General features: G+C 47.2%; 1 protein-coding gene across 3 annotated transcripts in view; it reads left to right on the forward strand.

The window, feature by feature from the left end:
• Positions 1 to 5,190: 5,190 nt before the first annotated feature.
• NAA15 (N-alpha-acetyltransferase 15, NatA auxiliary subunit) overlaps positions 5,191 to 17,774 on the forward strand; it is a 95,189-nt gene continuing 82,605 nt past the window's right edge. The window contains exon 1 of one of the 3 annotated variants that reach the window (XM_077279191.1): positions 5,191 to 5,595. In XM_077279191.1, the coding sequence (XP_077135306.1) occupies positions 5,542 to 5,595 (54 nt within the window). In that variant the 5' untranslated portion in view covers positions 5,191 to 5,541. The remainder of the gene's footprint in view (positions 5,596 to 17,774) is intronic. The other 2 variants (XR_013219872.1, XM_077279192.1) reach the window with 2 other exon arrangements.

The raw sequence follows: 17,774 nt of genomic DNA on the forward strand, positions 1-17,774 counted from the left end.
AGGTTTAAAAAAGATCTGCAGATTTGCTGCAGATGTGCCTGCGAGAAACGCTGCAGATTGGGAAAGGGAAGAGTGTGTGGGCGGAGTGTGGGCAGAGACTATGTGTAGAAGGAGATTGTGTGTGTGTGGGGAAGATGTGCGGGGCTGTGTGCGGGTGTTTGTGTGTGTCTGCGGGGCTGTGTGTGTGTGTGTGTGTGTGTGTGTGTGTGCGTGCTGTCTGTGTGTAGGCAGGCATTGTCCAATGGGACTTCTATTCCCATCCGGCTATGCCTGCTACAGTGACAGGTAGCCGGATGATGGGACAGTAGTAGTCCCATCATTCGGCTACTGTGTTCAAGTGTAAAAACGCATACAGTACATACATATAGACATACAGCACACACAGTACATACAACATACAGTACATACCACACAGCTAATCCCCGAAGCCCTCGATCACCTGTAAAAAAATTAAAAATAATAAACCAACAGTATACTCCCTGATCTGATGTATTCCATGTAATAACGAGTGCCCCACGACAATCTCCCGTGGAGAGCTGTCCCATCGGCAGATGCGATCGCTCTCCAGGGGCTCCGGCAATACAATGGCGGAAGGTATCCTTCCGCACTGTATTCCTCCGCCACTGTGAATGCAGAGTTCATACTGTCACTTGAGGCACCGAGGGCGTCGCAGGAATGAGCGTACAATAAAAATGGCAAAACTGTGTGGTGTTTTATTTCATTAAAATACATTATTCTGTATGTGTGTTTATTTAATCGATCGGCACTCGGGACCGGAGTGTGTGGCTGCATGTATTTCTATGTAGCTGAACGCTCTGGTCTCAGTGCTGGAGTCAGTGTTGGGTATTGAGGTTAGAGACTCGTGCGAGTTTCTCGCAAGTGTCACCCCGGCCAACACAGATTGTGTGTCTTTATTTAACTCTTTATGTAACATTTTATTAATTTTTACTACTAAACACCGGGCTTGGTATTATCTATAGATCTATCTATCAAGCCATCTATAGACCTATCTATCTATAGATTTATCTATCTATAGATTTATCTATCTATAGACCTATTTGTGTGTATAAACATTATTCTTTAATGCGGTCAGAGAGAAAGGCCTTGAGGCCGATGGAGCAGAGCATAATGAGGAGCTGGTGATCCAGTGTTGAATGCTGCAGAGAGATCCAGGAGAATTAGCAGGGAGCAGTGACCATTAGATTTAGCTGTTAGTAGATCATTAGAGACATTAATGAGGGCAGTTTCAGTAAAGTGTAAAGAGTGGAAACCGGTTTGTAAAGGGTCAAGAAGAGAGTGTGATCTGAGCGATAGCGGATTAGACAGGAGTGGACCAAGTGTTCCAGGAGTTCAGAGATGAAGGGAAGATTGGAGACAGGTCTGTAGTTAGAATCCCTGTGTGATCTGACAGGAATTTTTGTAGAAAAAAAAAAAAAAAGTATGTGAATAGTTTCCGAAGTTAATAAGGGCTGTGTATCAGTAAAAAGTGTCCAATCACACGGAGGCTTATATGGGGGGCTCAGTAACGTGCACGCTGTGATCTCGGTTCTCAAGCACAGGCCCACCTCATACAAGCAGATTATCAATCTGAGTGTCCATGAAAATAGCCGGTACAGACCGCCCCACCTGTGTCTCACCGGGGCTGCCGATTTATTCTTGGTGGGAGTCTGTGTGAGCAGTAAGACCACAGCTGGCGCTAGTCTGTGTTGGATTATCGCCCATTCGGGTAGGTGCACAGGGTCAGGAATATGCAGCGCTTTGGATGCAGCACATGTCCGCTGCTGGCTATTGAATGCAGGCGACTCCTCTGTGATCACGGAACTGTGTGGATTCACTATACATTGTACAGGCGACATTTAGCTTGCGGAAGCTCACATCTCCATAAGTAGACATGCTGCAGTCTGGAGGTACGCATCACATGTCCGTCTCCACAGGTGTCTGTGCACGCATAGTGGACATGGGATTTCTTAACTCCCATCACTAAGCTGTAACATCTGGATGCTACAAAGTACGAGGCGTCCAACCCGCAGCATTTACTGTGTGCACATACCCTAGTCTGCAGTCCATCCGCAGCCATTTGTGACAGACACACAGCACTTCTCTGACATAGGACACTGTGGGCTCATACAGCCTGAGGCCGGGGTCACACTCAGCGTAGGGAAATACGGTCCGTATTTTACATGCGTAATACGCAGAAATTATCCCAAAACAGTGATCCGTATGTCATCCGTAGGCAAGGCGTGGCAGCGTATTTTACGCATGTCATCTTCCGTATGTAATCCGTATGGCATCCGTACAGCGAGATTTTCTCGCCGGCTTGTAAAATGGACATAGAATGGATCCATGAGCTCAAATATTCGTGAAAACATATATACAGTATATATATATATAATGTCAGTGAGACACATATATATACATAAATTTATATTTCATATAGCGCTAGAAAAGCCGGTAATTCAATTGCCGGCTTTTGCTATCTCCTTCCTAAACCCGACATGATAGGAGACATGGTTTACATACAGTAAACCATCTCATATCCCTTTTTTTTTTTTTGCATATTCCGCACTACTAATGTTAGTGTGTGTGCAAAATTTGGGGGCTCTGTTAAAATAAAGGGTTAAATAAACTATTACAACACCCTGTGTCTTTATTTCATTAAAATACTTTTTTCATAATGTGTTTTATTAACCATTTACTACTATTGGATTAATAATGGATAGGTGTCTTATTGACGCCTCTCCATTATTAATCTGGCTTAATGTCACCTGACAATAGCAAGGTGACATTAACCCTTCATTACCCCATATCCCACTGCTACAGGGGAGTGGCTAAGTGCCAGAATAGGCGCATCTTCCAGATGTGCCTTTTCTGGGGTGGCTGGGGGCAGATGTTTTTAGCCAGGGGGGGCCAATAACCATGGACCCTCTCTAGGCTATTAATATCTGCCCACTCTGGCCGAGAAAATTGTGCGGGAGCCCACACCAGTTTTTTCCGGGATTTAGCCCTTTAAGGGCTGTCCCACACGTCCAGATAATTCCGGTACCGGAATAAATCGGTACCGGAGTTATCCGTGTCCGTGTGCCTGGGAACTCACGGAGGCCATACGTGCGGCACACGTGTGCCGCCCGTATGGCGAGTGGGTACCACACGGAGCGTGTGGTACCCACTCTGCATGGTGCTGAAGCTGCTGAAGCTGCGATTCATATCCTCTCTGCAGTAGCGTTTGCTGCAGAGAAAATATGAAGAATAGTGTTAAAAATAAAGATTTAGGTGTCCGCCGCCCCCCCACCCCCTGTGCGCCCCCCCGCTGGTCAGAAAATACTTACCCGCCTCCCTCGCTGCTTCCTGGTCTGGCCGCGGCTTCTCCTGCATGCGGTCACGTGGGCCCGATCATTTACAGTCATGAATATGTGGCTCCACCTCCCATAGGGGCGGAGCCGACTATTCATGATTGTAAATGATCGGCCCCACGTGACCGCATACAGTAGGAGGCGCGGCCAGACCAGGAAGGAGCGAGGGAGCGGGTAAGTATTTTCTGACCAGCGGGGGGGCGCACAGGGGGTGGGGGGGCGGCGGACACATGGATCTTTATTTTTAACACTATTCTTCATATTTTCTCTATAGCAAACGCTGCTACAGGGAAGATATGAATACCGGCTTCAGCACCATGTGGGGGGGACAGCGCTTACTGTAGCGCTGTCTCCTGCACGCACACGGACCCCAGACGGAGAATGTCCGTGTGAGGTCCGTGTTTTACGCGGACCCATTGACTCTATTGGGTCCGTGTAAAACGTGCGCTCCCACGAACACTGACATGTCTCCGTGTTTGGCACACGGTCCGCAAAAAATCAATGACATCTGCACAGATGCATTGATTTTTATGGGTCTACGTGTGTCAGTGTCTCCGGTACGTGAGGAAACTGTCACCTCACGTACCGGAGCCACTGACGTGTGAAACCGGCCTAACAGAGCCCCCAAATTTTGCACACACACACACACTACTAACATTAGTAGTGAGGAATATGCAAAAAAAAAAAAAGGGGGTATGAAAAGGTTAACCGTATGTAAACCATGTCTCATATCCTATCGGGTTTGGGAAGGAGAAAGAAAAAGCCGGCAATTGAATTATCAGCTTTTCTGCTATCTAGCGCTGTATGAAATATATATATATATATATATGTGTCTCACTGACATATATATATATATATATATATCTCCCTATACTATGTGTAGACATTAATTTTATCTATTCTACTCTAACCTGTCAGTGTGATTTTACTGTACACCGCACTGAATTACCGGCTTTTCTATAGGACACAGGTCTGTATTTCTCACAAGTCACACTGATGGTCCGTGTGTAATCCGTATTTTTCTCGCCCCATAGGCTTTCATTGGCGGATTTTTTGCACACTACGCTGACATACGCAGCATGCTGCGATTTTTAACTGCTGCACCGACTGCAGACAGATGGTAAATGACAGACCATAAGCGCCTAGGTTTTCTGGAAGAAACGCGCACCATTCTCTATAGTCGTGTGAACCTGCCCGTCTGACTAAGGCTACGTTCACATTTGCGGCTAGCGCCGCAGCGTCGGGCGCCGCAGCGGCGCCGCATGCATCATGCGCCCCTATATTTAACATGGGGGCGCATGGACATGCGGTGCACTTGCTTTTTGCGCCGCATGCGTCCCTGCGGCGCCCGCGTCGGGGCGCAGAGGACGCAGCAAGTTGCATTTTTGCTGCGTCCAAAATCAATGGAAAAAAGGACGCATGCAGCGCAAAAAGCAGCGTTGTGCATGTGTTCACATTTGCGCTGTGCGTTGCGGCGGCGACGCTGCGGCGCACACCGCAAATGTGAACGTAGCCTTAGGCTACGTTCACATTAGCGGCGGGCGCCGCAGCGGCGCCGCATGCGTCATGCGCCCCTATATTTAACATGGGGGCGCATGGACATGCGTCGCACTTGCGTTTTGCGCCGCATGCGTCGCCCGCGTCCGGGCGCAGAGGACGCAGCAAGTTGCATTTTTGCTTTGTCCAAAATCAATTAAAAAAAGGACGCATGCGGCGCAAAACGCAGCGTTTTAGCGTGCATTTTGCCGCGTTTTTTTGTTTGCGTTGTGCGCTGCGGCGCACAACGCAAATGTGAACACTGCTCATTTTCCTATGGAAGAAGGGACAGCACTGTGCGAGCAATAACCACATGTGCGGCCGCCGCCACCACCCGCCCCGGAGAGTGGGCGTGGCTGGGTGCAGCGGAAGTGGCGGGTCACGGCGCAGGCGCGGATCTCACCGTGACCCGGGAAGCCGTCCCTCCTCCTTCCGCCATTTTGGCCTCTGCTTCTTGTCGGGTCTGTTCTGTTACCACGTGAAGTACTCGGCCGGGGCCCTGACGGCCGGGGCGGAGGAGAGGAAGCAGCCGGACCGGTAACTCCTGTCTAGTCCCAAGCGCCCATCGTGAGTCCCCGGTGTAGGCCAGGAGGAGCGGACGCAGGGGAGCGGGTGCTGTACGAGTCCGTGTGGACGGGTGAGGAGCGACCGCGAAATGCCGAGTGTCAGCCTCCCGCCCAAGGAGAACGCGCTGTTCAAGAGGATCCTGGTGAGAAGGGGCAGTGGCCGGGGCTCCGCCGTCACCACAGGGCGCGGTGTGCCAGCACCGGAGCCGTCCTGCCAGCGGCCTGTGCTCAGTGTCACTGACGGCTGCCATGTCAGCGCCTTCCTGGTGTGCGGGCTGCCCACAGCCAGGCATTGTCAGCGGTGACATCCCGTCTACAGCACGTGACTCCGAGCCCAGCGATTGGCTGGATATGAGATAACTGCTGCAGCCAATCAGTGATGGCAGAGACCACAGAACCCAGTACCCAGCGATTGGCTGTAGATGTGACGACAGCTGCAGCCAATCATTGATGGCAGAGACTATGGACTTGGTGTTTGACTCTAGATGTGATGGCACAAGACCGTTAAGCCTAGCGATTGGCTGTATACATGATGGCAGAGACCAGTGATTGGCTACAGCAGTCATTACCAAATCACTGCTCTCTGTCATCACAGATTGGCTGCAGCGGTCATCACATCTGCAGCCAAACACTGATGGCAGAGACCAGTGATTGGCTGTAGATGTGAAGAGATAAGACCATCAAGCCCAGTGATCAGCTGTATGATAACTGCTGCAGCCTATCTGTGATTGCAAAGACAATAGAACCCAGTGATTGGCTGTAGATATGATGACTGCTGCAGCCAATCAGTGATGGCAGAGACCATCGAGCCCAGTGATCAGCTGTATATGTGATGACTGCTGCAGCCAATCAGTGATGGCCCAGAGACCATCGAGCCTAGTGATCAGCTGTATATATGATGACTGCTGCAGCCAATCAGTGATGGCAGAGACCATTGAGCCTAGTGATCAGCTGTATATATGATAACTGCTGCAGCCAATCAGTGATGGCAGAGATCATCAAGCCCAGTGATCAGCTGTATAGATGATGACTGCTGCAGCCAATCAGCGATGGCAGAGACCATCGAGCTTAGTGATCGGCTGTATATATAACTGCTGCAGCCAATCAGTGATGGCAGAGATCATCAAGCCCAGTGATCAGCTGTATAGATGATGACTGCTGCAGCCAATCAGTGATGGCAGAGACCATCGAGCTTAGTGATCGGCTGTATATATAACTGCTGCAGCCAATCAGTGATGGCAGAGATCATCAAGCCCAGTGATCAGCTGTATAGATGATGACTGCTGCAGCCAATCAGTGATGGCAGAGACGATCGAGCCTAGCGATCGGCTGTATACATGATGGCTGCTGCAGTCAATCAGTGATGGCAGAGACCATATGGCCCACCTATTGGCTGTACATAGGATGACCTCTGCATCCTGTAAATAAAAACCAGGGGCAGGAGCTGCGGTAATTAACACTTTTTTGTCATTTATCAGAACTGATTTTATGTAATTTTATGGGCCCGGCAGGTGATTGTTCGTCCATGTGATGTGAGAACAGCTTGAATCTGAGAGGCCCACATACAAAGCAGTGGCCTATTGTGGCTCAGGCCTCCGCCACTATGTCCACGTGCCCTACTAGACCTTAGCCACACGTTATAGTGCTGGGTGATCATGGTGTGACACTGACTGTAGCCATGTAATAGCCCACAACTCTACCCTCAGCATGAACACCTGGATCAGGTTGTCATGGGAACAAAGGATGCCCAATTCTTATCACTGTCAATAGGAATGTTCGCCCCTCTGTGCATTAAGGCCCCGTCTCACTAAGCGATTTACCAACGATCACGACCAGCGATATGACCTGGCCGTGATCGTTGGTAAGTCGCTGTGTGGTCGCTGGGGAGCTGTCACACAGACAGCTCTCTCCAGCGACCAACGATCAGGGGAACGACTTCGGCATAGTTGAAACTGTCTTCAACGATGCCGAAGTCCCCCTGCAGCACCCGGGTAACCAGGGTAAACATCGGGTTACTAAGCGCAGGGCCGCGCTTAGTAACCCGATGTTTACCCTGGTTACCAAAAAAAACAAACAGTACATACTCGCCTTTCGGTGTCCAGGTCCCTTGGCGTCTGCTTCCTGCTCTGACAGAGATCCGGCCGTACACTGAGAGCAGAGCGCAGCGGTGACGTCACTGCTGCGCTCTCACTTCTCACTGTACGGCCGGCAGTCAGTGAGAGCAGGAAGCAGACGGCAAGGGACCTGACGGACATCAGAAGGCGAGTATGTATTGTTTTTTTTTTTTTTACATTTACGCTGGTAACCAGGGTAAACATCGGGTTACTAAGCGCGGCCCTGCGCTTAGTAACCCGATGTTTACCCTGGTTACCAGTGAAGACATCGCTGGATCGGTGTCACACACACCGATTCAGCGATGTCAGCGGGACCTCAACGACCAAAAAAAGGTCCAGGCCATTCCGACACGACCAGCGATCTCACAGCAGGGGCCTGATCGCTGGTACGTGTCACACATAGCGAGATCGCTATGGAGGTCGCTGTTGCGTCACAAAACTTGTGACTTAGCAGCGATCTCGCTAGCGATCTCGCTATGTGAGACGGGGCCTTTAGATTGTGTGAAATCCTCACGATGGAGCTGTTCTCAGCCAGTCTTGAGTATGATCCAGTGTTGGTGAACATGCCGCCATTGTGTGGGCCGGTCCATGTAGGGAGCTCATCGTGTCTTATAGTCTGTGCTCTCAGAAATGGCAGGAAAATGAAGACTGTCTGTACTGAGAGGATGAGCAGCCTGGGGGCGGCAGGCATACTGCCCCTGTATCACATGGCGCCCTCTGTGTGGGGGGTCCTGCAGGCTGACCTCACTAGATTACACACAAGGTGCTCTTGGAGGAAGCAGGAGAATAACATCTACCACTGTGCAGTCTGGGCCGCAGGAGATGTAGAGGGGGCACCAGGCAGGGCGACCACGTATGAGACATGCTTGGCTACTTGGGAGTACCGTGTGGGGGATTATTTTAGAGGGAGACTCTGTGCGAGTTGCACTCCGCAACCTAGATCTTTGTTGTGAAGCCGGTAAATGGCCAGAACTAGACAGGAACGTAATCTCCATATGTGCAGCGATTCTGCTTTACCTGTCTCTGTACATTGTTTCATTGCTTTTAATCCTCTTCCAGATGTGACTGACGACAGTCTATACTGTCATCCCCACTAAAGGGGTTTTCCAGTTTTCCCCGGCTGAAGAATAAAAAACACACCCTGCTTTTCTCACCTTCTGCGGGTGCAGCTCTGAGTGTAACCCGGTGTCTGTTTCTTTTGTCGGCGCTTCAGCCAATCCTTGAGCTCAGCGGCTCTTAGTGGCTTGTGCCGTCACCTCTGGCAGACCCGGTGATGTCACTGATTGGCTGCAGTGCTGTTCCCTGGGAGTGGAGGTGAGAGATTGAGAGAAAACCAGTTTCTTTTTGTTAAACAAACTTCTACCAGGGAGGTGGTTTTCCAAAACTGTAAAATTAGCTTTCACTTTAGCTGACTGTTATTCATGTGGAAATGGATCTCTGGGGAGATCACAAAATCTGACAGGTGATTTTGCTGTATAAAGTGTGACCGGAGAAGTCAGGGCAGAAAACCACATGATCCCGCCAATGCTGTGGTGTACTAGAGTGTAATCCCAAAAATAGCAGTGCTGCCATGTGCTCGTTACCAGTGATGAGCGGACGTGCTCGGATAAGGTGTTATTCTCTAGTAATATGTGCGAGTCCCTGCAGCTGCATGTTTTGTGGCTGTTAGCTGCAACACATGCAGGGATTGCCTAGCAAACATGCGATTCCTGCATCTGTTTAACAGCCGGAAAGCATGCAGCCACAGGGACGCGCACATATTACTGGAGCATAACACCGTATCCGAGCACGTCTGCTCATCACTACACGTTACCAGTCCCAAAGAGTAGAACTGAACGGGGAGCATGGCGTTCCTACACCGGCTATAGGGGACTGTCGGCTGAGCTCGTAGTTGGACGTTTGCTGACCGTGTGGCTTTGATCACTGATCCATAACTGGAGGTATTGTCTGGAAGTCACATATTGCTCTTGGCTGTGAATATTCATGCCATGAATAAGATGTTTGTGGAAACGCGTAGGCTAATGTTACTGTAGTGTCATATGCTGCTATGTGTTGATGTTCACCAAATATATTTTTTTATGGTAACACCTATGGAACATTTTTTAATCATGGATAACTAAATTCTATTTTTGTATACAAGTACCTGCACCCTTCTTGATTATTCCCCACGTGTGCATAGAATTTATTGAACGCTGTGAATCTGCACGGTTCAGTGACCACATGTGGATTCACCTGTGTTCAGTAGAAGGCAGTGCTTTGGACACATCGAACATACGCTGCATCAAAATCGATGCTACATCCAGATCATGGGCTCCTGGCCTTACAGTTCCAGCAAAGGGGATGGGATTTAAAGAAACATCATGCCCACTGTGCTTCTTTTTAAGGCTATGTGCACACGTTTCAGGTTTAGATGCGGATCTGCAGCGTTTTTGGCCGCACGGATTTGCATCAAATCCGCAGTGTATTGCACAGCCAATGTTAATCTATGAGAAATGGAGATTTGTTGTGCACATGCTGTGGAAAAATCCGCCCAGAAACGAGTTTTGTTTTTTTTCCCGCAGCATGTCATCAATTCTTTTTGTGGATCTGCAGCATTTCTGCACCCATTGACTTCCACTCAGTCAGGCAAATCCAGCAGCAAAACCGCTGGTGTAAAAAAGATCTGGGTCATTACATGTCAAGTGAACCAATGATTTTTACCACTATATTTTTAATTCTTTTGAGATTTTGTTATTTGGTAATAGTGTGTCAGAGAATGCAAATTGAGAAGAAGAAAAAAATTCTAGATTTTTTTGTTATTTTTTATTGATTTTCAAAGTTCGGAAAAAGTGCGAATTTCGGTGTTGCCTGCCATTACATTTCTCCCCATAACTCAGGCTAGAAAAGAGAGAAACAAAATAAACACCATTCTACTCAGAACTGTACAGGCTTTCACCAGATATGTCACAAGAGTATCTTTGATAATATTTTGCCTATGCAAACGCAAGCGCAAAACTTTAAAACGCATTTCCGAAAAAAACGTTAAATTTAAAAATTTCAAAAACTGCACATGTAGCTGCTATGCTCCTATTCACATCTGTACCAAAATACAAGATGGGATCATGATGGGATCATATTTTAAAAAATAAAACTATTACAGTGTCAGTTCAAAAATCTTGATTTCAGATCTGCTCAGCTTGTGGTCTAACAGTGTGAGGTCCATATTTACCAAATAATCCATGATTGCTAGATATTACTGTATTATTTTATTATGTTACAGAGTATTAGAAGCAGGAGAGGACAGAGGAGAAGCTTTGTTAGGGCTGAGAATGACCAGGGGTAGACGGTGACTGCAGAGCAGATGACGGGCCGGCAGCTCGGGCCTCCAGAGGCCAGATTCACACCAAATCTTATCACCCAGGAAACTCCTCAAATGGAGGGAGAAAAATATTCTTAACATCCAGTTCATGTATTGTACAAACCAGGACTAGGAAGAGGAGGAGAGTTTGTTATAACATCGGTTACAGGAAGCAGAACCCATCACAGGGACTCAGCAATACCGGACTGTCATCCCATGTAGTGGAAATAAAGACAGTGACGTCCATGACATGGTAGAAGGCGGCACAAGATCGGCCATGGATGACACAACTGGCTATGTGACCTGTGAATATGATCGGCGCTGGCGGCTACTGACTCTCGAAAGATTGTGAAAATGAAGACGTAGAAGTGACTTTTCTTCACCTTCTGGTCCAGCGCCATCCTTTGTGTATCCAAGAAAATCAGACATTGTAAAAGTGAACAAAAATCAGATCTAACTCAGGTGGAGCCGAGCACCATGACAGCCGCACATACTCCGACACAGAAGGAAACGGCCATTGCTAGTAAGCGCTTATGGACAACATTACATTTCACCCACTTGAAGGGACACATTGATGATAACAGGCCAGTGTAAAAACCTACTATTAATTGTTTGATTAGTTCATATTTTATAGAACGAGGATTTAACTACTGGACTATTCTTCTTAAACACTTCAGAAATGACATGTTTAGTGATATAGTAGAAAAAAAATTGTTCCATGTATAAATAGGTGGTAGAAATATTGGTTCTTTTAATCTTGTTTTTAACATATAATTAGGATCAGACTGTATTTAGAAAACCACACTTGAGGATGTGATCACCTTTTATCTTTTGGCTTGTTCAATGAATTCAGGTTGAAAATGCTGAGCAAGTTGTTATGATGATTAAGATGCATTTATTCTGGCACTTTGGTAATTGTTTTTTGTGTTTCTTTATTGTTGCATATAAATGTTGAATGCAATAAGTTGTAATTTGAAAAGAAAAAAGAAAGAAACTCACACAAACATAAAATCAGATGATTCAAGGCTTAAAAAAAAAAAATACAAATGCGATAGATCCCAAGTTGAATCCCTGTACAAATATAAACAAGGACACAAGTAACACACATGGCATGTTTTCACAATTTTAAAACATACGTTTTTTTTCAGAATTGCGCATCAAAATTTTTAATTTGATTTCTCCAAAACAAAATATAAAGAAACATAGTCTTGTGACATATCAAATGAAAGCTGGTACCGTTCTGAGAAAAATGATGCCTCTCCCACCTCTGTATCTTAATTCTAGCCCGAGATATGATAAAAAATGTAAAGCCATACCAGGCCAAAATCCATGCTTTTTCAAAACTTTAAAAATCTGTAAAAAATTAACTGATGAAGAAAAAAATTCTAAACTTTTAATTTGTAATTAACTAAAGTTGTACTTCATAAAAACAAAAAATAAAAAAAATCTAAAGACGTAAGGGAAAAAAAATATTCGTATTTGGATCACTTGATATGGAATGACCCATCTGCGGATTTGCTGCGGATGTGGGTGCTAGAAACGCTGCAGATCGGAATGAGGGAAATGTGTGGGCGAAGACTGTATGTGTGTTTCGGGGGTCTGCATTAATCTGCGTCTTGTTTTGCTGGGCTGTGTGTGTGTCTTTGTGTAGGCAGGCATCGTCTGATGGGACTACTGGTCCCATCCGGCTATATGCCTATTACAGTGACACAATTAGGCAATGATGGGAAAGTAGTCCCAACATCTGGCTAATGTGTTGAATATTAAAAAAAACAAAACATACACATATAGTACATATTTACCATATACATCTAATCCCTGAAGCCATCGATCATCTGCAAATAAAATTAAAATAATAAACAATATACTCCCTGTGTCTGACGTAATTCAATTAATAATGATTGTCCCACGATGATCTCCCGTGGAGAGCTGTCACATCAGCAGATGTGACTGCTCTCCAGGAGCTCTGTCGCTACAATGACAGAGATAATCCTCCTCACTGTATCACTCCGCCGCTGACAAGTAACCTGAGTTGACCTGTCACTTGCGGCACTACAGCGTGAGAATTTTCTCACGGCTGTAGTGCCTTAAAGTGAACTCTGATGATACACTGTGGGAGGGTTATCTCCATTCAGTGTGTCACCGGAAGCCCTATAGAGCGGTCACTTCTGCTGATGTGACAACTATATATGGGAGATTGTCGTGGGACACTCGTTATTAAAGAGGGACTGCGTCAGAACAGGGAGTATTTGTTTTTGCTTGGTTTTTTTTTTTTTTTTGTAGGTGATCAATGGCTTCGATTGGATTAGGCGTGGAATAAAAATTATGAAAAAATGTGTAGTGTTTTATTTCATTAAAATACTTTTTTCTGGCTATTTTTTTTTTTTTTTTTAAACCAATTAACCCCTTCCCGACCCATGACGCCTATGTGGCGTCAAGGAATGATCGCGTCCCTGCAGATCGGGTGAAGGGGTTAACTCCTATTTTACCCGATCTGCAGGGAGAAGGGGAGTGGTACTTCAGCCCAGGGGGGTTGGCTTCACCCCCCCCCCGTGGCTACGATCGCTCTGATTGGCTGTTGAAAGTGAAACTGCCAATCAGAGCGATTTGTAATATTTCACCTAAAAAACTGGTGAAATATTACAATCCAGCCATGGCCGATGCTGCAATACCATCGGCCATGGCTGGAAAACCTGAAGTGACCCCCCCCCACCCCACCGATCGCCCCCCCCAGTGCTCCGTTATGGGGTCCGGTCCCCTCCGTCCCTGCTCCGCTCCCCCGTCCTCCTGCCCGCTCCCCCCCTGCTCCTATGTCACCCCCCGGTGCTCCGACCCCCCCCCCCCCCCCCGTGCCCCGATCTCCCCCCCCTTATACTTACCGAGGCTCCCGGTGTCGGTCCGCCTCCTCGCTGGGCGCCGCCATCTTCCAAAATGGCGGGCGCATGCTCAGTGCGCCCGCCGAATCTGCCGGCTGGCTGATTCATTACAGGTACATTTTGATCGCTGTGGTAGGTTCAAACACAGCGATCAAAATAAAAAAATAATAAATAAACCCCCCCCCTTTATCACCCCCATAGGTAGGGACAATAATAAAATAAAGAAAATATTTTTTTTTCTTTTTCCACTAGGGTTAGGGTTAGAACTAGGGTTAGAACTAGGGGTAGGGTTAGGGGTAGGGTTAGGGTTACGGGTAGGGTTAGGGTTATGGCATGTGCACACAGAGCGGATCGGCCGCGGATCGGCAGCGGATCGGCCGCGGATCGGCAGCGGATCCGCAGCGGATCCGCAGCGGATCGGCAGCGGATCCGCAGCGGATCGGCAGCGGATCGGCAGCGGAGCCGCAGCGGAGCCGCAGCGGAGCCGCAGCGGATCGGCCGCGGATCCGCAGCGGATCGGCCGCGGATCGGCCGCGGATCCGCAGCGGATCCGCAGCGGATTGGCAGCGGATTGGCAGCGGATTGGCCGCGGATTGGCAGCGGATCCGCAGCGGATTGGCCGCGAATTGGCCGCGGATCCGCAGCGGATTGGCCGCTGCGAATTCGAAGCAGTTTTCCATCAGGTTTACAGTACCATGTACACCTAAGGAAAACCAAATCCGCTGTGCCCATGGTGCGGAAAATTCCGTGCAGAAACGCTGCATTGTATTTTCCGCAGCATGTCAATTCTTTGTGCGGATTCCGCAGCGTTTTACACCTGTTCCTCAATAGGAATCTGCAGGTGAAATCCGCACAAAAAAACACTGGAAATCTGCTGTAAATCCGCAGGTAAAACGCAGTGCCTTTTACCTGCAGATTTTTCAAAAATCGTGCGGAAAGATCTCACACGAATCTGCAACGTGGGCACATAGCCTTAGGGTTAGGGTTGGAATTAGAGTTAGGGTTGGAATTAGGGCTAGGGTTTGAAATAGGGTTAAGATTAGGCTTGTGGTTAGGGTTACGGATAGGGTTAGGGGTGTGTTGGGGTTACAGTTGTGGTTAGGGTTGGGATTAGGGTTACGGTTGGGATTAGGGTTAGGATTAGGGTTGGAATTAGGGTTACGGGTGTGTTACGGTTAGGGTTGTGGTTAGGGGTGTGTTGGGGTTAGGGTTGTGATTAGGGTTATGGCTACAGTTGGGATTAGGATTAGGGGTGTGTTGGGGTTAGTGTTGAAGTTAGAATTGAGGGGTTTCCACTGTTTAGGCACATCAGGGGTCTCCAAACGCAACATGGCGCCACCATTGATTCCAGCCAATCTTGCGTTCAAAAAGTCAAATGGTGCTCCCGCCCTTCCAAGCCCCGACGTGCGCCCAAACAGTGGTTTACCCCCACATTTGGGGTACCAGCGTACTCAGGACAAACTGGGCAACAACTGTTGGGGTCCAATTTCTCCTGTTACCCTTGCAAAAATAAAAAATTACTTGCTAAAACATAATTTTTGAGGAAAGAACAATTATTTTTTATTTTCACGGCTCTGCGTTATAAACTTCTGTGAAGCACTTGGGGGTTCAAAGTGCTCACCACACATCTAGATAAGTTCCTTCGGGGGTCTAGTTTCCAAAATGGGGTCACTTGTGGGGTGTTTCTACTGTTTAGGCACATCAGGGGCTCTGCAAATGCAATGTGACGCCCGCAGACCATTCCATCAAAGTCTGCATTTCAAATGTCACTACTTCCCTTCCGAGCCCTGACGTGTGCCCAAACAGTGGTTTACCCCCACATATGGGGTATCAGCGTATTCACAACAAACTGGGCAACAAATTTTGGGGTCTAAATTCTCCTGTTACCCTTGTGAAAATAAAAAATTGCTTGCTAAAACATCTTTTTTGAGGAAAGAAAAATGATTTTTTATTTTCACGGCTCTGCGTTGTAAACTTCTGTGAAGCACTTGGGGGTTGAATGTGCTCACCACACATCTAGATAAGTTCCTTGGGGGGTCTAGTTTCCAAAATGGGGTCACTTGTGGGGGGTTTCTACTGTTTAGGCATATCAGGGGCTCTGCAAACGTAACATGATGCCCGCAGACCATTCCATCAAAGTCTGCATTCCAAAACGTCACTACTTCCCTTCCGAGCCCCGGCATGTGCCCAAACAGTGGTTTACCCCCACATATGGGGTATCAGCGTACTCAGGAGAAACTGGACAACAACTTTTGGGGTCCAATTTCTCCTGTTACTCTTGCAAAAATAAAAAATTCTGGGCTAAAAAAATATTTTTGAGGAAAGGAAACACATTTATTATTTTCACGGCTCTGCGTTATAAACTTCTGTGAAGCACTTGGGGGTTCAAAGTGCTCACCACACATCTAGATAAGTTCCCTTGGGGGTCTAGTTTCCAAAATGGAGTCACTTGTGGGGAGTTCCTACTGTTTAGGCACATCAGGGACTCTGCAAACGCAACCTGATGCCCGCAGAGCATTCCATCAAAGTCTGCATTTCAAAACGTCACTACTTCCCTTCCGAACCCCGACGTGTGCCAAAACAGTGGTTTACCCCCACATATGGGGTATCAGCGTACTCAGGAGAAACTGGACAACAACTTTTGGGGTCCAATTTCTCCTGTTACTCTTGCAGAAATAAAAAAATTCTGGGCTAAAAAAATATTTTTGAGGAAAGGAAACATTTTTTATTTTCACGGCTCTGCGTTATAAACTTCTGTGAAGCACTTGGGGGTTCAAAGTGCTCACTACGCATCTAGATAAGTTCCCTTGGGGGTCTAGTTTCCAAAATGGAGTCAATTGTGGGGAGTTCCTACTGTTTAGGCACATCAGGGGCTCTGCAAACGCAACATGACGCCCGCAGAGCATTCCATCAAAGTCTGCATTTCAAAACGTCACTACTTTCCTTCCGAACCCCGACGTGTGCCAAAACAGTGGTTTACCCCCACATATGGGGTATCAGCGTACTCAGGAGAAACTGGACAACAACTTTTGGGGTCCAATTTCTCCTGTTACCCTTGGGAAAATAAAAAATTGTGGGCTAAAAAATCATTTTTGAGAAAAGAAAAATTATTTTTTATTTTCATGGCTCTGCGTTATAAACTTCTGTGAAGCACTTGGGGGTTCAAAGTGCTCACCACACATCTAGATTAGTTCCTTGGGAGGTCTAGTTTCCAAAATGGGGTCACTTGTGTGGGAGCTCCAATGTTTAGGCACACAGGGGCTCTCCAAACGCGACATGGTGTCCGCTAATGATTGGAGCTAATTTTCCATTCAAAAAGCCAAATGGCGTGCCTTCCCTTCCGAGCCCTGCCGTGCGCCCAAACAGTGGTTTACCCCCACATCTGGGGTATCATCGTACTCAGGACAAACTGGACAACAACATTTGGGGTCCAATTTCTCCTATTACCCTTGGGAAAATAAAAAATTCTGGGCTAAAAATCATTTTTGAGGAAAGAAAAAATTTTTTTTTATTTTCATGGCTCTGCGTTATAAACTTCTGTGAAGCACCTGGGGGTTATAAGTGCTCACTATGCATCTAGATAAGTTCCTTGGGGGGTCTAGTTTCCAAAATGGGGTCACTTGTAGGGGAGCTCCAATGTTTAGGCACACAGGGGCTCTCCAAACGCGACATGGTGTCCGCTAACGATTGGAGCTAATTTTCCATTCAAAAAGTCAAATGGCACTCCTCCCCTTCCGAGCCTTGCCGTGCACCCAAACAGTGGTTTACCCCCACATATGAGGTATCGGCATACTCAGGAGAAATTGCCCAACAAATTTTAGGATCCATTTTATCCTGTTGCCCATGTGAAAATGAAAGAATTGAGGCTAAAAGAAATTTTGTGTGAAAAAAAAGTACTTTTTCATTTTTGCGGATCAATTTGTGAAGCACCTGGGGGTTTAAAGTGCTCACTATGCCTCTAGATGAGTTCCTTGGGGGGTCTAGTTTCCAAAATG

The sequence above is a fragment of the Ranitomeya variabilis genome, chromosome 1, assembly GCF_051348905.1.
Source record: "Ranitomeya variabilis isolate aRanVar5 chromosome 1, aRanVar5.hap1, whole genome shotgun sequence".
Classification (NCBI taxonomy): Eukaryota; Metazoa; Chordata; class Amphibia; order Anura; family Dendrobatidae; genus Ranitomeya; species Ranitomeya variabilis.